This window comes from Lynx canadensis, chromosome D2 (genome assembly GCF_007474595.2).
Source record: "Lynx canadensis isolate LIC74 chromosome D2, mLynCan4.pri.v2, whole genome shotgun sequence".
Classification (NCBI taxonomy): Eukaryota; Metazoa; Chordata; class Mammalia; order Carnivora; family Felidae; genus Lynx; species Lynx canadensis.
The window spans coordinates 31,351,787-31,372,861 of NC_044313.2; the positions used below are offsets into that span (position 1 = coordinate 31,351,787).

Consider the following 21,075-nt stretch of genomic DNA (forward strand, 5'->3'; position numbering starts at 1 on the left):
AGGTTTTACTGTAGTTGCTATTTGGATGAAGGCACGTGTACTGAATGAGTGGGGCCAGGCCTCTTTTTTTTTGTTTTGTTTTTTTGTTTAACTAATGTTTGATCAAAACACATGGACAGACACCCCTGCTCTAGGCAACATGCATTCCGGTACAACTTTCCTTTGCTCCACAGACAGCTGGACAAGAACCAGATTAGCTGCATCGAGGAAGGGGCCTTCCGGGCTCTGCGGGGGCTGGAGGTGCTGTAAGTAGAGCGTGGGAAGGGCAGCAGAGGCCGCAGAGCCTTGCTAACGCAGGAGCGGAGGCCCAGGCAGCTGGGGCTGGGCCAGGAGCAGCACGGGACGTGTCCCGGGACACCCCGGGGGGCAGTGCTAGGCCCAGGGCAGAGGCCATGCTCTCTGCTGCCCTAGACCCACCACCCAGGATGGGGGTGGGGCACATGCTCACAGCATCGTACCTGCGGCGGGTGACCCAGGCTTACCCTGCTCGCATGGAGCCCAGGGAAGTGTCTGTGTCTTCCAGGACTTTCTGACACATGAAGCAGGAATGACTCCCTGTCTCCCTCTATGAAACCCCACCCTGGGGGTTTCAAACTGGCTTCAGCCTGTGGGCAGCTTTTCCCTCTCCCTGGAGTCCGTGGCTGCTGCCTGTTAGCCTCTGGCCCACTCTGGGCTATCCCTGAGGGTGGCTCCGTGTCACAAGCTCTTCGGCGGGCGAAGCCTCCGGGGTCCAGCCCGTGGATCTGGGTGTGAGAGTCTGTGTGCTTGTCAGAGAGCAGTCCTGTCCCTCCTTCACACGTAACTTCCTGCTGCGTAGATGCCGACTGACTCTGCTTTCCCCCGGTCAGGACCCTGAACAACAACAACATCACCACCATCCCCGTGTCCAGCTTCAACCACATGCCCAAGCTGCGGACCTTGTGAGTCAGCTCAGGGGCAGCCTAGAGCCCGGCGGGCGAGCACAGGCTGGGGCCCCGGGTGGTGGGGAAGGGGGCAAAGGCTTCCACAGGCAGGAGAAAGAGCTCCTTCTCTGCATTCTCAGTGGTCATCCCAGGCTGGGAGTGTCAGAGCCATCCTAGGCTGGGAGGGAAGTGAGCTAAAATGGAAGGATGTTGAATGTCTTATATTTGGTTTCAACTTGGAGAACAAGTGCTTTGTTTCTGTGTTTGAGAATGAGGTATGCGATTCTGGGCAGTGGGTCTGTGTGAGCTCAGTGAGATGAATTGTTGGCTGGTCACACTGCAGCCAGCGGCTGCCCCTGAGAGAGCTGGGGGGCGGGGAGGGGCAGCGGCCAGAGGAGGTGGTCCCCCCGCTGCAGGTAATCCCCATTGGTGTTCCTGCTGTTCCGCTGGGGGCTGGGGGCCCAGGGAGGTGGGTTGTGAGCTGCCCTGTCTCCCTGCAGCCGCCTGCACTCCAACCACCTGTTCTGTGACTGCCACCTGGCCTGGCTCTCCCAGTGGCTGAGGCAGCGGCCAACCATCGGGCTCTTCACCCAGTGCTCGGGCCCCGCCAGCCTGCGTGGCCTCAATGTAGCCGAGGTCCAGAAGAGTGAGTTCAGCTGCTCAGGTGGGTGCAGGCCCTTGACTGCCCATCACCTGCCTCCCGTTACCCCCACATCTCATTCCCTCCCCCCGACATCTCATTCCCTCCCATTACCTCCTGTCACCATGTACTAACATCTGGCCCACCCATGACCTCTCTTTGCTCATCACTTCCTTTTTCTACTCATCACCTACTGTCCTTATCCACCACTGCCTGGACCACTCACGTCTCCGGTCCTTACTCATTATCTCCTATTCCCATCCATCACCTCCTGCCCCCACCCATCTCCCCCTCCTGCCCCATCCCTTATCTCCTGTTCTCACCCATCACAAAAACATCATGTCCAAGAATATTCAAGACAGCTTCTTTTCCTAATAGCCCAGAGTTGGAGACAACCCAAATGTCCACCAGCAAGAGAATAGATTAACTAATTATGATATATCCATGTAATAGAATACTGCTCAGCAGTGACAAGGAACAAACCATGGATACGCACAACGACATGGGCAAATCTCACAGATTTTATATTGAGCGAAAGAAGCCGGACACAAAAAGGACCTGCTCTCTGATTTCATTTATGTCAAGTCCCCAAATAAGCAGAACAGATCTTTGGAGACAGGTCTCAGAATAGTGGTAACTTGGACAAGGGGCATGGGGAACCCTTCTTAGATGACAGAAATGTTCTATGTCTGGGGACGGTTCTGTGGGTGTATCCATAAGTGGAAATTCAGCCGGATCTCCACTTAAGATGGTGCACTTTAAATGTCGTACTTCAATTTAGAAAATTTATACCAGTCAGTAGGCTTTATCCTGGTTTTACCACCTATCAGCTGTGTGATTTTCCACAAACTAATAACTGTCAAGGGCTCAGTTTTCCCACCTGTAAAATGGCCACAATAACATCACACTCCTCATGGGTTCAGCAGTAGCATTAAATGAGTTACCATGTGTGTTAACATCGTTGCATGTGGCACAGAGCGAGTGCCCCATGGACATAGTCCTTGTCATTCTCTGGTGACCAATGAGGAGACTCAAAGTGTTGAGTGACGTGGACTAGAACCTGGAGCTTCGGAATTTAGGCCAGGATTTCCTAGCGTGTGAATCACACTCTCATGCAGCGCAGTTAGATCCAGATTCAAGTTCAGCAAACATCTAGCAAGTACCTGCCATGTGCCAGCACCCAGAGTCACATGGTAGTCCCTGGTGATCTCCTCTGGTTCATCCTCAGTCAGAAAAACACATGTGCTCTGTATAATAATGCTGTATCTGGGGTGGGAGGTGTTGACATGGGACACCCCCAGATCACAGCCCACTGCTTCCTCAGGCCAAGGAGAAGCGGGCCGAGTGCCTTCCTGCACCCTGTCCTCCGGCTCCTGCCCGGCCATGTGTACCTGCAGCAATGGCATTGTGGACTGTCGTGGCAAAGGCCTCACTGCCATCCCCGCCAACCTGCCTGAGAGCATGACAGAGATGTGAGTACAGGGCAGGGAGGGTGCTGGGGCACAGGTGCTCGGGCCGGCCCGGCTCTGGCGGTCCAGGGGGGAGAGGGAGCAGGGCTCTACTGCAGGGCTTGCCTGAGGCCCCTCTGTACAAATGGAGGAGATACAGTTAGCCTCAGCTGGGCTGAGCCCTTTGCCCAAAGCTGGACAGCTCGAGAGGGCTGGGGAAGGGGTGACTCTCTGTGGTCCATTGTCCAGCCCAGCTGAGTCCACTGCAGTAGGTTTCTTAGTATTAGCCTGATTTATGGGCCCCTTGCAGCCACCAAAGCCTGAGATAATGGGCTCCAATACAGCAGTGTACCTTTCCCCTGTTTGTGCCAGCCCATCTACTCCAGACGGAGGATGGGAACAGGGGCAAAGGGCCCTGTTTGGGCAGGTGATCCCAGCAGGCAACAGTCAGGACTGGGGTAACCTGACCCTGGGCTTCCTCTGTGTTCTCTCTCTGCAGCCGCCTGGAGCTCAATGGGATCAAGTCCATCCCTCCCGGAGCCTTCTCTCCCTACAGAAAACTGCGGAGGATGTGAGTACCTCACGCTGCTTCCTGTGGGGTCAGCCTGGGGCAGGAGGAAAAGCCTGGAGCAGGCAGCCACAGACACGGGGCAGGTCTTGACTCTACCTGCCCAGGTCATCTGTGACATGTGGATGGTGGTGCTGTGACCTTGTCATAGGGTTATCATGAGGCCTAAATGGGGTGTTGAGCCTGAGTCTGGCACATGACCAGAGTTGACTGTCACCCTCCTATTTCAGCGGGGGCACTACTAGGACGTGAGAGGGGGTGTAGGGGAAACTGGGATGCGGGGTAAAGCTTTATCAAGAAAGGAGACCAAGTCTGGACTTCCTGGCCTGCGCATGACTCTCTCACGGCACGGGGAAATAGGGGCCGGGGCATTTCAGGTGGATGGGAGAACTGGCCCCTCATTTTCCTAATGTCAAAGAAATGTCTGCCCTCCCATGGCATCTGGGAGGAGGGGTCAAGCAGGGCTTGGTGGCCACCTCGGGATTCAGCCATCTTCCCTCCTGCACACTTTGCAGAGACCTGAGCAACAACCAGATTGCAGAGATCGCTCCCGATGCCTTCCAGGGCCTCCGCTCCCTGAACTCGCTGTGAGTAGCAGTGCAAGTCTGCCAGGGTCCAGGGAGCCCCCCGCCCCTGTGCTGTGGCCACTCTGATGGGCCCTGGAGGGAGATGCTGTGCCCAGCTCCCCCTTCCTCTCTGGTGGACGCTCTGCAACTGGGAAGGGGTGGAGGGAATCCAGGGCTGAGTGCCTGGAAAAGCCAGGCCGAGCTGTTGCCCCTGGCAACTCTGATGCTCTTCCTGCCATGAAGGGGATTTTCCCAGCATCCTTTGCTACAGTCTTCTGACTTGGCCCAGGCTTCCTGTTGCCCCCCCCCCCTCCGCACAGAGGCCCAGCACTCTATGCTCCTAAACCTTCCCCAGCTCACATGTAAGGGCAGCCACTCCCAGCTCCAGTTGTGACAACTGTCACACCTTGTATCTTTCCTCCCAAATGTGCTCTGATCCCAGGTTGCGGTGGGTGATGTGAAAAAAGTGTTTTCCTCCACTTCTGTCCATTTTCCTTCCCTGGAGGGTTTATTGTGGGGGACAGGGGGAAGGATGGGGGTGGGGGTGAAGGTGGGGGTGGGGTCCATCAATCTACAAAATGTCATGCAGCTTCAAAAATGTTACTTCATCTCTCCTTTTCCCGGTGCCCTTGCTTGTACCCCAAGTTCACCAAGTCTCTTGCTGTCGGAGGTCTATGCAGAGAGTGCACTGTAGTTGGGCGAGTTCCCCATTGGTAGGGGCCTTTTGTTACTCTTAAGAGTTAGTGTTTCTGCTTGTCCTTGGCAGCAATGGACACAAGCCTTGTATAGATTAGGGGCCTGAGAAGTGAGATAGGATGGAATTCCCCCTTGGGGAGTGTGTGAGGCTGCCAGCTCAGTGCCTCTCTGTGAGCCTTATTCTCTTGGAGTAGAGTCTGAGCTAGTGGGTGGGACTGTTTGTGAATGGCACCCTGTAAGTTGTGCAGTATACAATCTACACAGCTGTACCTGACGGCCTGGTGATGAGTCTCTATCATTGGCTGAGGAGATCAGAATCTGGAGGTGACCTGCCAAAATGCAATAACATTTAAGTAGGTTCCTGTTGCTCCTGGATACCTGGTCAAAGCCATCTCCCCACCATCTGGGAACTTTTGTGATGATGTCGTGTTAAAGGACCTCATTGACAGCATCCATCTTGGCAGACCCTGACCTTGTCTCCCTGCTTCAGCCCCTGTCCCCTCCACTCTGTTCTCCACCGAGCATATTGAGGGATCTTTCCAAATGCAAATCTGATCATGTCTCAGAGGCTTCCTAGTGCTGGCTTGGTAAAATCCAAGCTATTATTCCATTTGTTTCCCCTGAGCCACACTGAACCACCCCCCCAGGGGGAGGGGCAACCTGGACCCCACCGTAGGGCCTTTGCTTCTGCCATGCCCTCCTTCAGGAAGGATCTTGAAGCCGTGTATGAAGAGACCACATATACTGTTTTTACTCAGCCTGAATTGTTTACAGGGGTGGCTTATGGGGGCTGCTTGTGATATTGGGCAAGTTCCCAAGCCCCGTTGGTACTTCATCCTCTGCCCCAACCCATTCTTGCCTGTATGGCTTTTTTGAACCTTTGCTTTTTTTTGAATCATACACCAGAATTCCTGCTCAACACAGAGAACTCAGGTATGACACCCACTCGTACCCCACCACCCAGATCTCAGCTCGGCTAAACTGATCTCTTTCTTTCTGGGGTGTTTTCTGTTGCTTGACGTCAGAGCTCATTCCACACATGCCGTCTGGCCTTCCTGTTCTTTTTCCTATAATCCTCTGAAAATATGTTAATTATCCCGCTCATGGGATTTTCTCCTCCTTGAACCTTTTAGATCCAGGGCCGGGTTAATTTCCCATGAAGTTCCCCAGAGGGCCCCTTTGCAGGCTTCTGGGGGTTCCATGTGTGAGGCAGAGAGCAGGTTATTGGGGGGCTGCTCCTACAGTAACAGGGGATCACTGCTGCCTCTAGCCCATAGGGTACCTTTTGCAAACTACAAATGGGGAACCCTTTAGGAGCACACCTTACTGCCACCTGCTGGCAACTTGTTACAACAAACCGACACCACCACGCTGTGCCCTGTGAATGGCTTAGCAGTGGTGCCGTTGTGCGGGTGTGACTGGCAGAGCCCTGTCCCTCCTGGTGGGCTGTCCTCTTACTCTCTCTTTCTGCTGCCTTTTGTCTCCAGGGTCCTGTATGGGAACAAGATCACAGACCTCCCCCGGGGTGTGTTTGGAGGCCTGTACACCCTACAGCTCCTGTAAGGACCCATCTGCAGGTGTCCTTGGGTGGCGCCCAGGGAGGGGGCTAGTATTCCTCTGGCTTCTCAGACTAGCCTTGTCAGCCTCTTTGGGGGTGTGGGACTCGTTGGGGCAAGGAACTTGGATGATGGCAGAGCTAGGGGTGCCATGGGGGACTCTGGGACTCTGGCAAGGCCAGAGAGGGAGGGGGGTCAGGTTCAGAGCCGATCACAGGGCGCCTGAGCTGAGAGGCTCCCGCGATGCAGCCTGTGTTCCCAAGGAGGTCAGCATGGCTGGGGACAGACTTGACTCCTGCAAGGGGACATCCAGACCCAGCTCAGCCTCCTTCAACCATGAGAGTTCAGGCAAGGGTTCTCTCCCAGAATCTGAGAGGCACGGAACCTAAATGCTCCATCTCAGATACTTGGAAACCCGGCAGACTCTGGAAAGGAGGGGAGCCCCCAAAATGCCTTTGGGAGGAGGCCTGACCACTGTGCTCTCTGCTTCCCAAGAACCCCATGAGCACTTGTAGCAGTTGCTTGAAAGGGAGAGGAGCAGTGGAACAGGATGATCCCTCGCTTAGAGAGGGCAGTCGGACTTCGCGGCTTCCTGTATGGAGTGGACATGCAGAGGGCCAGACCCCCTGCACCTGCTCCTGTGCTCTTCTCCCCGAGACAAGCCATGCTTCCTGCCGGGAGGTGCCCAGGGCGTGTTGATGTAGCCGGATCCGCGCCTCTCCTCTCACCAGCTGGCCCTGGTCTGCCCACAGGCTCTTGAATGCCAACAAGATCAACTGTGTCCGGCCCGATGCCTTCCAGGATCTGCAGAACCTCTCGCTCCTCTCCCTGTATGACAACAAGATCCAGAGTCTCGCCAAGGGCACCTTCACCTCCCTGCGGGCCATCCAGACCCTGTGAGTGCCCTCTTGCCCTCCTCCCCTCGGTCCCTGCACCTGCAGGAAGACTTAGGGGGAGGCGACAGCCCCCCAGGGACAGGCAGCTGTCTTGCCCTGTGCCTTTTGCTCACCAGGATGGCCTCTCACAGAGGAAAGAGCACAGATTTGGGATTGGATAGTCCTGGGTCCAAATCCCAGCTATGCCTCTTATTAGCTGTGTGACTCTAGGCAACTTAATTTAGCTTCTCTGGGCCTCAGTTCACTCATTCATCAAATGAGGATACTATTTTCTTCAGGGGTTGTTATGAGATAAAAGGGGATGTTTGTGCAGAACTTAGTTCATTGTAAATGCTCCTTAAATGCTGGCTGTAATTAATAATAATAATAATATCAATTCTAAGACATCCGTTGTTTCTACATTAACAGCTCTAAGCTGGGATGAGTATTACAATCAATGGCATGTCATTTAATTGGCAGAATTTTTTTTTTAACGTTCATTCATTATTGAAAGACAGAGAGAGACAGAGCATGAGTTTGGGAGGGGCAGAGAGAGGAGGAGACACAGAATCCGAAGCAGGCTCCAGGCTCTGAGCTGTTAGCACAGAGCCTGATGCGGGGCTCGAACTCACAAACTGCGAGATCATGACCCGAGCTGAAGTCAGACGCTTAACCGACTGAGCCACCCAGGTGCCCCTAATTGGCAGGATTTTGTTCTTTTCTGCTAATACATAAAATAACAGAGCATCTTGCAACTGATAATATCTTAAACCAGATGAAATACGGTAATAGCAATGATGGCTATAAATTAAAAATTAGAAAGGAACAACCCTAGGCATTTATTTTAATCTTTTACTGAAGGAAATTATAAACATATTCAAAGCAGAATAGTGAGCCTCCTAGAATTCATCGCCCAGCTCTAACGGGTGGCCAGTCTTGTTTCATAATATCCCCTCTTCCTACCTCCCAGACTATCTGGAAGTAAACCCCAGCATCACTCATCATCTATACAGACTTCATACATATGTATAAAAGGCAAAGATTCTTTGAAAGCGCAACCACAACACTGTTATTATATCTAAAAATTTAACACTTCTTTGATATCATCAGATATCGAATTAGCGTTTAAATTAAGCGTCTCATACATATTACACAGTTTTTAAAATAACTTGTCTGAATCAGGAGCTAATTAAGGCCTAGATGGTACAACTGGCTGATACTGGCTGATGTATCACTAAGTTGTTTTTAGCCTCTAGGTGTCCTCTCCATGGCCTTGTTCCTTGTGCTATGTTAGTCGAAGGCATTGTGTTATTGCATCCATAGAGCTCCCCATGGTCTGCACGTTGCTGGGAGATTACATTCCCTGTGATGTAGCTTCACATTCCCCTCTGTCCTGTCTGTGTCCTGCAGATAGAAAATTCTATCCAGGAGCTTGGTCAGATTCGGATTTTTTTTTTCTTCTTTAGGCAGGATGACTCCACAGAACTGTGTACTTCCATTGGGAGTCATATGATATCTGGTCAGCTCTCTTTGTGTAATAAACACAGCCGCTCATTTCAGTGCCTGGACCCGTTCGTTCATTAGGGATCCTGAAATGGTGATACTGGATTTCTAACATTCCTTCTTCATTTGATAATGCTGTTGTGGTTATGCTTGAAAAAGGAATCCTTACCTGCCGTGTGACTTGATGAGCCGACCTGTGGGTCCAGAGCTGCATGCTTAATGGACTTTACCGTTACTATCGCCATGGCCCTTGTTGTCACTGTCATCCTGCCATTGTTTATCCGCTGGACAGTGGTCTCCATCAGATAATACGTGCACAGAGCACCAGCATACATTAACAGAGGTCAAAGAAAAAGCACAGCTCTTGCTCCCCAGGAACCACGTTCACCAGCAGGGACATTCGCCACAAAGACAAACTTGTTAAAGCCCATGTGCCCACCTGCCGCCCACACCTGCTAACTAATTTTCTTATAGCCAAGGAGAAGGGGATAGAACACTATGGGGAAATCTTGCCAAATACGTGAAATTCAAAGTTACGGGGAGACATCGGCAAGGTGGATTATTTTATGCAGCTGGCGGGATGTCCGAGAGAAATGCACTCAGGAGATTTCAAGGTCGGGGACCCCCACACAGGAAAGCCTTGAGGATGGGGAATGGGACTGAGGGTCTCATGCAAGGAGCCTGTCACCCTCTCAAGGTGGAAAGAGAGCGAACAAATCAAATGGATTGCGCTCCCTGGGGATGGTTTCTGTCTGTGTCCACTTACCTGACTGGATTTCAGAGAGTGCCCGCCAGACGGCATGCCTGAGATCTTGGCCACTGCCCATAGGGCAGTAGTGGGGCACAAAGCTGGAGCAGGATGTTAGAACAGGAAGTCTTCCCACAGGTGAGATCGAAATAGTGGTGACACTGAAAACAACAGTCACTGCTGTTTATCGAGCCCTCACAGAATGCCAGGCCACTGCTCTTTCCATGTATGATCTTACTGAATACTCACAGTGGCCTGTGGAAGGAGGGTCTAGCATCCCTGACTTCACTGATGAGGAAAGAGAGGCAGGAGGTCATGTGACTCACTCAAGGTCACACAACATCTTAGTAGAGCAGGGATTTGGTCTCAGGCATCTCTTTCACCATCACTGAGAAGGCAGTTAACTTTCCCCTCAATTGTGCTTTTTTCCATAAGAATAGACATTATTTAAAGGCCGTAAAACAGAACTGGACTTTCATAAACAACTAATGTATATTAACAACTCAAATATAGTTTGGAACAAGAATAAACGAAACACAAATCTGAGGTATAATCAGGTATTCTCAATACAGGTTTGGATGGTTAAACCCCTTTACTGAATCATGTGTCAGGCCTGATATCAACTCCCCACATCCTGCTTGATTTGCCCGTGGCTCCGAGATCTGTGGCTCAGTGCCTTGTGTCTCAATACTGATTTTGCTGCAGTTTTCCTCACCCCAAGAGATTTTTCAGTTTTTTTTTTTTTTAAACAGCTTTCATGAGGCTTGCCTGGGTGGCTCAGTCAGTTAAACGTCCAACTCTTGATTTCAGCTCAGGTCATGATCTCACAGTTTGTGGGTTCCTCTCTCTCCCTCTCTCTGCCCTTCCCCTGCTAATGCTCTTTCTCAAAATAAATAAATGAAACTTAAAAAAAATACTTTCATGAGGTATAAATTATATACCATAAAACCCACCTGTTCCAAGTGTACAATTCAGTGATTTTTAGTATATTTCAATTGTTCAGCTATCAACACAATCAAATTTTAGAACATTTCCATCACTCCCTCAAAATCTCTTGTGTCCCTTTTACAGTCAATCCCTATTGCCAGCTCATCCCCAGGCAGCCACTCGTCTAATTTCTGTCTTTGTAGTTTGCTTTTTCTGAACATTTCATAAAAATGGAATCATCATGATGTGTCATCTTTGTGACTGACTTCTTTCACTTAGCATTGTGAGGTTTTTTTTTTTTTTAATGTTTATTTATTATTGAGAGAGACAGAGACAGAGACAGAGCAGGGGAGGGGCAGAGAGAGAGCAAGACACAGAATCTGAAGCAGGCTCCAGGCTCTGAGCTGTCAGCACAGAGCCTGATGTGGGGCTCGAACCCACAAACCGTGAGATCGTGACCTGAGCTGAAGTTGGACGCTCAACCGACTGAGCCACCCAGGTGTCCCAGCATTGTGTGTCTGAGGTTCGTCCACATTTCAGTATGTATCAGTACTTTGTTCCTTTTTATTTTTTGCCAAGTAATTTCCTATGGAATGGATAGACCACCTTGTGTTTATCTTTTTTAGTTGGTGGACATCTGGATTTCCACTTTGGAATCATTATGAATAAGGCTGCTATGAATATTTGCTTGCAAATCTTCATGTGGACAAATGTTTTAATTTCTCTTAGAATTTCTGGGTAACATAGGAAATCTGTGTTTAACTTTTAAAAAATCGTCAGTTTTCTGGGCGCGTGGCTGGCTCAGTCGGTTGAGCGTCCAACTTCGGCTCAGGTCATGATCTCACAGTTTGTGGGTTCGAGGCTCACGTTAGGCTCTGTGCTGACAGCTCAGAGCCTGCAGCCTGCTTCGGATTCTGCGTCTCCTCCTCTCTCTGCCCCTCCCCTGCTCATGCTCTGTCTCTCAAAAATAAAATAAATGTTAAAAAATTTTTTTTTTAATTTTTAAAAAAATTTTTTTAAAGTGGCTATAAGTCCCATTTTATATTCCTACCAGCAGTGGTGTTATAAGGGTTCCATTTTGTCTGCATCCTTGCCAATACCTGGTATCATTCATCTTTTTGATTTTGGCCACCATAGTGGGTGTGGAGTGGTAGCTCATTGTGGGTTTAATTTGATTAATGATGCTGAGCATCTCTCCCGCAAGATTTTTAGTTGTGACTCCTTGAGTGCATATTCCAAGAAAGACACTGAGAATACAGTCTTTGCTTCCACCTTCTACTGTGACAAATGTTCATGGCCACACATGCAGCACATTTCTGGGTGTGCCTTTAAAGTGATGATATTTTCCCAAGCTGGTATTTTTTCCTTCTTCTTGAGCAATTTCCCTTCTCAGCTCCCTGCCCTTTGCAATTATTAAAAACTCTAATTTGTGTCAAATACTGAAGCCTCTTGTCTCTGTGGGTGGTTCAAGTTTTTATAGATTGGTTTTGACGCAAATAACCTGTTCTTAAAAAGGATATATTCTACGCCGCACCCCTTGAACATTTTAACGTGTGCCTGAATAACATAATTGGATTGATTTTAAGCAGTTTTCTACCAAGATTGTGATAAAGGGAAGCCATTAGTTCAGGCAGAGGCCAGGCAGTGAGGCATAGGCAGATGTGGTCGGGAGGGTCCCAGAGCAAGCCCCGACTCCTAATATGTTTTCCATCAGCAATGAACTCTGCCATGGGGAGTCGGCAAACACGTCTTCTCTGCAAATTGACAGTTTGAATAGGGAGACAAATGTGCAACTAGATGCAGAAGGCCCGGCCCACCTGGTGATGCTGACAGGAGCCTGGACTCAGGCAGGCAAGCGGGGACAGTGCCCAGGGGAGTGGCAGGGACGTCTGGGCCAAGAAGGCTCCAACCAAGCATCCCACCTTCATCCAGAGCCCAGGAGGTGATGAACAGGAGAGCGAGAGCCGAGGTCTGAGCTGAGCTGGGTGCAAACCCTGAGCAGCAGTTGTGTCTCTGCCTGCAGAGCCCTGTTGGCCCATCAGGGCACTGGGCTGAGGCCATGAAGTGGACGGCCTGAAGTGGTGGCATTAGATGGGCCTGTGAGCTGGCCCCTGCTCTGTCTCCCTGTACTTCCGTGCAGAAGCATTGGCTCTCAGGTACAGTAGCCTGAGCAGGTGCTAGAATATTCTTCCCTGGCTGTCTCAGTTTAGAAAGCAGGACATGCCCAGTGCTGTGATGGCCCAGATGCAGGTCAGCAAGCTGGCTGCTGGGGTGGTTCAGAGGTGGCTGGTCTGAGCCTTTTGGGGGTGGTGAGGGCCCACAAACAGGAAAACCAGCCCTGTGGTTGCTTACGGCAACCCAGATTGCTATAGTCAGCATCACCTGTCAGCTGCCCCCTCCCCACACCTACCCTGCTGGTCACACAGGCAGCCTGGAAAGAGAGTAAGAGTGACTTCCCAATAAGTAGCTATCCGGCCATGTTCTCTGACTTTCCCTTGTGTCAAGAGACAGCATGTAAAATGGTCAGGGGGAAGCAGTCCCAAAGGCCTGGGGTGGGAACGGAGATTCCCGTAAGTGAGAGGCTGCAGCAGGCACTTTGACACACGTCACCCCAGCTGCAGGACCCAGCCTTGCACCCCTGGCCTCATCCCCTTCCTGACAAAGGCTGTGGAAAGAAGCTGCTGTCGTCCAAGGCCACGTGGAAGGGACCACCCACATCAAAGACTTCTGGGCACTGACAGTCCTGGGTTCAAGTACCCGCTGTGTCCCCTCACCCATGGAACGATGGGGTGATCTGGCCAGTCTCCAGGTCACTCTTGCCTCCACTGGTGTCTGTGAAATGTCCCAGGGTGGGTACAGGTAGGTAGATGGACAGGGGACAGAGTGAGGCTTGAAGTGGGGAGTGTAGCAGGGACAGCTGGACACCCAGAGCCTGCAGAGATCCTTCCCTGCTGCGATGCCCTGGCAAGATTCTCCAGCTGATGGGTGTGCCCGGGGGGTGGCCCCAGGTGGTGCATCTCCCCCGGGGCCCAGCCCTGGGCTTGGAGCCACCCGGAGGCAGTGAGGCCCTGTCCAGGCAGAGGTCAGTGCAAGTTTGCAACCCTGTCTCTGATCCCCACTCTGCCCCCTTTGGACAGGCACCTGGCACAGAACCCTTTCATCTGCGACTGTAACCTCAAGGGGCTGGCAGACTTCCTGCGCACCAACCCCATTGAGACGAGCGGGGCCCGCTGTGCCAGCCCCCGGCGCCTCGCCAACAAGCGCATCGGGCAGATCAAGAGCAAGAAGTTCCGGTGCTCAGGTAGCTGCCTGCTTGCCCACCTGTCTGTCCGTCCACCTGCCTGCCTGTCTTCAGTCTGCTCAGGGACCTGGTGGTGTCTTCTGGATGGCTCCAACAGGGGCGTCCTAGGCCACCGGAGACCCTCTCAGAGGGGGTAGTTCCGAGACCATAGACTTGGATCTGAACGGTTGGTCAGCCCCACCCCTCACTTTACTGGGGCTCAGGGAAGGGTAGGCCTGGCTGAAGGTCCCTGAGGGAGGACTCCCGCACAAGGACCCAGGTTCCTCTGCTCCCAGGTCAGTTTGCTTTCATGCTACCGCTTTTCACACTCGAGAAGCCTGGGAGCTCTCCTCAGGGAGAGAGCTGCCTCCTCCAGGCTCTGGGGCAGCAGAAACTGGCTGGGAACAGTGTGAGTCAGCTTCTGAGCCTGGATCCTGGTCAGGAACCGGGTGCCTCTCTGCCCCATCCCCGTCTTGTACCATTGCATATGAGCGTTGCCATGGTTTGGGTGCTCCCCGAGAGGTTCATTTGGGGGTGGTACCACCCCAGCATCAACCTGGCCAAGGAACATCTGTGCTCTGTGGCAAGGCCTTCTCTGCACGGGGACTGGGCGGGTGGGCTCTGGGGCCCTGATTTGGGACCCCAGTGTTATTCCCGGGGTGCCTGCACCTGGGCAGTGGGACTGGGGCCTGGGCTCTTGCACATCCTGGAAGATTCCAGCTTGATGGTGTTTCTGCTTCTCTCCCCAGCCAAAGAGCAGTATTTCATTCCAGGTAGGAGAGTCCGGGAGACCTAGGGGGTTGGGGGGGTGGCAGCTGGTGGGCAGGGGCAGCAGGCTGAGGGGGCTAGGGAGACCCTGCCCTGGGGCCCTCAGCCTCCCGCCCCTGCCCTCTCACCGTAGGCACGGAGGATTACCAGCTGAACAGCGAGTGCAACAGCGACGTGGTCTGTCCCCACAAGTGCCGCTGTGAGGCCAGCCTGGTGGAGTGCTCCAGCCTGAAGCTCACCAAGATCCCTGAGCGCATCCCCCAGTCCACGGCCGAGCTGTGAGGGCCCCCAGCCCCTGCACATCCTCACCGGTCCCCAGTCCTCCTAGCCCTCCTCGATCCACACTGGGCTTTCCCCCGGTCCGGCTCTGTTTGGGACCGTTAGAGACTCCAGCATGGCAGCGGCTGGCTTTAGCAGGAAGCACCTCCCCACCCCTGAAGCCCCTCTGCTTCTGACTCACCACCTCCAGACCCTTCCAACAATCTCTGGCGTGCAGGGAAGGTCGTCAGCCTGAGCCGGGGTGGCTTTTCTCAACCAGGCTTTTGCCTTCTTCTGGGAGATATGATTCCATTAGATCAAGTTGGATCTTAGGCCATACTCTATTTTTTTTCTTTAAAAACATAAATTTGTGCACATGCCTATGTGCACGAATAGCTACACATATCTGTCCTTCATGTATGTAAGTTTTCATGGCATTTTTAGTGTTAAAAATACCCCACTCACCGCCCCTCCCAGCACCATCATCCACCCTTCCTTTGATAAGCGATCAGTTTGCCTTGCCAGATGAATTCTTCTGGGAGCCCCTTTGTTTGAGTCCCAAATATTCTCAATTTGGAAGATACTCTAATGTCTGTCATTTATGAATGTGTAAGTTCTCTTCATTGCCTCTTACAGACGATTAAACAACAATGAGATTTCCATCCTGGAAGCCACTGGGATATTTAAAAAACTCACTCATCTGAAGAAGATGTGAGTTACCCATTGGCGGGGAGGTTGTGGCCAGGACTCTAGCTGGGGAGGGAGAAGGAAAATATTGTGTGTGGGGGGAGTTTCATGGGGGCAGAGCTCCCCTGCAGGGGGCGGGTGCAGGAAGGTGGGGGAGGGTCCGCAACTCCATAATCTTTCTGCCGCCCTCCGTCCAGCAATCTGAGCAACAACAAGGTGTCCGAAATCGAAGATGGGGCCTTCGAGGGTGCGGGCTCTGTGAGCGAGCTGCACCTGACCGCCAACCAGCTGGAGTCCATCCGGAGCGGCATGTTCCGAGGCCTGGACGGCTTAAGGACGCTGTGAGTGTGCAGGCCAGGGAGCAGGGCCAGACTGCAACGGGCAAAAGCAAGCTAGCGTGTGGGTGTCTGCATCAGGAGAGAGGATGGGAGGCACCCCTCCCGACCCCGGCTGGCGGGAGGAGAGGGGCAGCTGAGGGTGTATGAGGTCTACAGCCAGGGTCTGCAGGGGGCAAATAATCAGATGTTGGTAACCGTGGTGAGGCCTGCTTTCTTGTTCCCTGGGGTGTGGGGTCGATGCTTGGTGAAGGGGCGGGTGGGGGTGGGCCCTTTTGGAGGTTCCCCCTCACTGCCCTCTCATCAGGCTGCAAGAGCACCTCACGTGTGTTTAGTTCAGGAGTGGCAGGAGGGCTGGGTGGCCCCAAGGCGGGGACATTGCTGAGGTGACTCAGCCAGTGCGGAAGGGGGAGGAGGGATGGCCCATTATCTCTGGGATTCTGGGATCCCACGAACCAGAGCCCAGCCAGAGCTAACCAGACTTTGGGACTCAGTAGATCCTGGGGTCACCCGCACCCCCCCCACAAGTGCTGCAGAGCCCCCCCCTCCACGCGGGTGGCACTAGCTCTTCACGTGACCACATAGACCTTTCAAGGGCGCAATAGACCGTGCTGTCCAGTTGGACTTCCTACAGTGGCAGAAATGTCCCACGTCTACACTGTCTAGTCAGTAGCCACGTGTGGCTGTTGACATGGGGCTAGCGCTGTTGAGGCACAACATTTTGAATTTCATTTCATTTTAATTCTTTTGAATCTGAACAGCCAAGGGCCACTATGGGGAGGGGGGCAGGCATAGCTCTAGACGCCGCCCTGCTGGGTTTAAATCCCAGACCGGCTGTAGGGCTATCCATCCGTTTTCAGAGCACACATCATGGAATTTGTGTAAAGGAAATGAATAGATGAGGGGTTCCCTGTGAGTTTGGGGTTTGTTGTTGTTGTTTGGTTGGTTTGGTTTACAGAAAGGGGATGCCCTTTGTGCTGTGTTTTGCCACCGGCTTCTTTCACACGTGGATCTAGTGGGACTGTTTTCCCAGGCTGTTCACATGGGGCTGCCTCATTCTTCTCTATACTTGCCGGGTAGTCCTTGAATGAGGGTGTCGTGGGCTAGTCAGCCAGTCACGTGGGTTCTTTCTGAGGAAGGTGTGGGTGGGGCTGGAGGAGAGGGGAAGGGCTGGTCTGGGGCAGAGCCGGTAAGAGCCCATGAGTGACAGCGCAGGCACAGGAAGAGGAGTGCCATAACCCCTCCAGCCCACACAAACGCTGCTAATTGTCCATATCAACTACTTTCCAGTCTTCTGTATCCACACATGTTCTTGCACATATGCACACACACACACCCATACACCTGGGTGCTTCCATGTAGGTATTTCTGAACGGAGTCCTAGAATCCATTTTATTTAGTAACCTGCTTTGTCTTAAACACAACGTGAGCACATTTACATACCATTAAAATTTCTTTTACAGCATCATTTTGAAGGACTGTCTATTACATAACTACTGGAAATTCCGGCTATTTTATTTATTTTTTAATATTTGTTTTTTTGAGAGAGAGAGAGAGAGAGAGACCGTGTACGTGTTTGCACGCGTGCGCATGAGCGGGGGAGGGGCAGAGAGAGAGGGAGAGAGAGAATCCCAAGTAGGTTCCACTGCCCTCAGCGCAGAGCCTGATGCGGGGCTCGAACCCACAAACCGTAAGATCATGATCTGTGCTGAAATCAAGAGTCGGATGCTTAACTGAGCTGCCCAGGCACCCCAGAAATTCAAGCTATTTTGATTTTTTATTATGAGTAATGTGATTAATATCTTTATCATGAAATTCTGTGTGCATCCAGGATTATTCCCTATTGATAAATTCCTAAAAGAAGCCTTGCAGGATGAAAGCATGAGGCCCGTTTAGGGCCTTTGCTGCCTGCCTCTCACTTCCAGGAAGGCCCCAAACCATTCTCCTGCCAGCCCAAGTGTGAAAATGTCCGTTCACCCATACCGACCCTCTATTACTATATTTACTATACTATATTATATACTATACTATTACTATATTTATATATTACTATATTACTATATTTTTAGTTATTTTGCAGTTTGTCAGGCAAAGATTCAATATTGCTTACATGTACTTGATTACTAGTAAGTTTAAACATTTTTTTTTTTATCGGTGTTCATAAACCATTGTAATTTCCTAGTGAATCGCCTATTCTGTGTCCAGCTTGGTTTTGTTTTTAGTTGGGGAGGGGAATTGAGCCAGGTTTTGGAGGGTGAACACAGACTTAAGCAGATAAAAATGAGGGAAGGGGTCATTCTAGAAGGACACCACAGCCAGGGAAGGGCATGGAGAGGCAGGCCCCTACACATGCCCGCAGGACAGAGGAGTCAAGGGTATGTCCCTCTCCAGGAAGGCGGCCGGTGCTGGTCTGGGGTTGGCTCCCGCGGGTCGCGGTAAAGAGTGTAAACATTATTCCGCGGGCAGTTTGGGAGCCACTGGGGCTTCGGCCTGGAGAGGAACACGACTGGGTTTAGGTTTTGGGCCAGTGTCCCCGGCGTTGGTGCAGAGCGTGGCCTGGGGGCGGGGGAGGCCCTGGGCACCCAGGGAGTGCAGGCGGAGGTCAGGCCGTGTGGGCGCTGTGCAGGCAGGGTGGCTGGGAGAGCATCCTGAGGGGGAGCGTGGGGAGGGGAGGGCGCCGGAAGGAGAATCTGTGGGAGGCCCCCCGTGGGCAAGGCGCAGGCTGGTGGGTGGCTGCGGGCACAGCACGGGCTCCCCCCTCTCGCCCCCCAGGATGCTGAGGAACAACCGCATCAGCTGCATCCACAACGACAGCTTCACGGGCCTGCGCAACGTCCGCCTGCTCTCGCTCTACGACAACCAGATCGCCACCATCTCCCCTGGGGCCTTCGACACCCTGCAGGCCCTCTCCACGCTGTAAGTCTGGCTCCGGCATCTGAGCCCTGGCGCCCGTCCGCCCGCCCTCCCAAGGGCGGCTACTTGAAAGGACTCACTGGGGGTGTCGGGCCCTGGTGGGCTGTGGGGTCCCACCACGTCAGAATGCCATGTCTTGGTAACTGCCGGTCGTCTGGGAAAAAGCGCGGGTGGCCGCCTGGCCAGTCTGTGGTGGGGCGACAGGGCATTGCAGGGAAACCCAGCCCGGAGGGTGTGTTGCTGGTCACACGGCTGCCTCTTCCAGAAACCTTCTGGCCAACCCTTTCAACTGCAACTGTCAGCTGGCCTGGCTGGGGGACTGGCTGCGGAGGAGGAAGATTGTGACAGGGAACCCGCGGTGCCAGAACCCAGACTTCCTGCGGCAGATCCCCCTGCAGGACGTGGCCTTCCCTGACTTCAGGTGTGAGGAAGGTAAGTCGTGGGGCCCTGAGCGGGAAGGGAGAGGCAGGCGGGCCAGCCCTGAAGAGTTTCCCGTGGGGAGGGGTGGCACTGGGCCTGGGGTGGGGCGGGGAGCAGGGAGACCCAGTCTTAGTCCTGCGCCTACCGCTGCCTGGGGGTGTTTTCCCATGATTTTAAGAGCAATAGTTATTGTTTAAAAAGTTATTGTTTAAAAAATGGAAAGAATAGGTAAAAGGAGGAGATAAACGTTACCTATTATTCTATCACTCAGAGAAAATCACAGTTAACATTGCAGTGTATTTTTAAAAATGTTTCTTTATTTATTTTGAGAGAGAGAGCACGTAGGGGAGAAGCAGAGAGAGGAGGAGAGAGAGAATCTCATGCAGGCTCCACACTGATAGCTCAGAGCCTGACGAGGGGCTCGAACTCCCAACTGCGAGATTGTGACCTGAGCCACACTCAAGAGTGGGATGCTTAACCCACTGAGCCACCCAGGCGCCCCTACATCTTAGTACTTTTTTTAATGTAAATGTGCCTGATCCACTGATCTGCCTCCTGGCGGTTCCTCAGTGCCCCAGGCACCACGTGGGAAACCTGGCCACCACGTGGGAAACCTGGCCACCTCTCACCCTGATGTCCTGTTTCCTCTGGATTCCCCATCTCTTTCCTGAGGCCCTCCCTTCTAGCCCTGCCCGTGCAGAGTGTAGTAGCCCCATCCCGTGACTTTCCGACAGAGCTCCACGCAGGCAAGGCAGCTGCCGGAGGCAGATTTGTACCCAGGGTAACAGAGCAAGGTTGCAGCTCAGGCCGGCGGTCCCTGATCTTTTTTTTTTTTTTTTTTTTTTTTAATTTTTTTTTTTTTTCAATGTTTATTTATTTTTGGGACAGAGAGAGACAGAGCATGAACGGGGGAGGGGCAGAGAGAGAGGGAGACACAGAATCGGAAACAGACTCCAGGCTCTGAGCCATCAGCCCAGAGCCCGACGCGGGGCTCGAACTCACGGACCGCGAGATCGTGACCTGGCTGAAGTCGGACTCTTAACCGACTGCGCCACCCAGGCGCCCCGGGCGGTCCCTGATCTTGAGCCTGGTCGCCGGGAGTTTCCTGTGGGGAGTTCCAGCCCCCCCCCCGCCCCCACTTGGCCTCCTCCGCCCCGCTCTCAGCCTGCTTCCAGGGGGCAGTTCGGCTCTCAGACTGGCCCATCCAGGCCACGCAAGGAGCTTCAACTTTCACACCAAGAGAGAAGGTCAGGGTATTTCTCTAAACAGTCAATGGGTTTCCTAGAGCAATTTCACTTGCTATTTAAAAAAATTCCATACGACTCACGTGTATGTTTGTGTATCATTTTATATAGTAATAACTTCCTAGTCTTTTTAAAAAAAAGGTTTTTTTTTTTAAATTTAATTTTATCTTCAATTCCAATATAGTTAACTTACAGTATTATTTTAGCTTCAGGCGTACAATATAGTGATTCAACAATTCCATCCATCGCCCGGGCTTATCACGACAAGTGAAAGCCCATTACCTATTTTATCCGTCCCCCACCCAAAAATTCTGTTCCTTTTTCTTTTTTCTTAAAGTTTATTTATTTATTTTGAGAGAGAGAGAGAGAGAGAGTGGGAAGGAGGGGTCAGAGAGAGAAGGAGACAGAGAGAATCCCAAGCAGACTCCACACTGTTAGCACAGAGCCTGACACAGGGCTCAGTCTCACGAACGCTGAGATCATGACCTGAGCCGAGAGCAAGAGTCAGACACTTAACCCACCGAGTGACCCAGGCGCCCCAAATTCTGTTTCTTTTTAAACCCGACTATATATTTTGGGCCTTTCCTTCTGCCATTAATTATCTTTTGAAAACATTATTTTCTTTTCAAGAAACAATTTCTTTTTACTTTTCTTATCACAAGTGAGGCATTACCATTTGCTTAAAAAAACAACACACAATCCAGAAGAGTAAAAAGATCACCAGTGTTGGCCTGTTCCAAC

The 21,075-nt window shown here is 52.2% G+C and overlaps 1 protein-coding gene across 1 annotated transcript in view; it reads left to right on the forward strand.

Moving 5' to 3' along the window:
- Positions 1-21,075, forward strand: part of SLIT1 (slit guidance ligand 1) — a 168,250-nt gene that overhangs the window by 115,604 nt on the left and 31,571 nt on the right. The window contains exons 6-20 of the mRNA XM_030334219.1: positions 174-245; positions 849-920; positions 1,403-1,566; positions 2,867-3,014; positions 3,490-3,561; positions 4,074-4,145; positions 6,308-6,379; positions 7,129-7,272; positions 13,567-13,730; positions 14,459-14,482; positions 14,611-14,755; positions 15,372-15,446; positions 15,620-15,763; positions 18,530-18,673; positions 18,936-19,102. Of these exons, the coding sequence (XP_030190079.1) occupies positions 174-245; positions 849-920; positions 1,403-1,566; positions 2,867-3,014; positions 3,490-3,561; positions 4,074-4,145; positions 6,308-6,379; positions 7,129-7,272; positions 13,567-13,730; positions 14,459-14,482; positions 14,611-14,755; positions 15,372-15,446; positions 15,620-15,763; positions 18,530-18,673; positions 18,936-19,102 (1,679 nt within the window). The remainder of the gene's footprint in view (positions 1-173; positions 246-848; positions 921-1,402; positions 1,567-2,866; positions 3,015-3,489; positions 3,562-4,073; positions 4,146-6,307; positions 6,380-7,128; positions 7,273-13,566; positions 13,731-14,458; positions 14,483-14,610; positions 14,756-15,371; positions 15,447-15,619; positions 15,764-18,529; positions 18,674-18,935; positions 19,103-21,075) is intronic.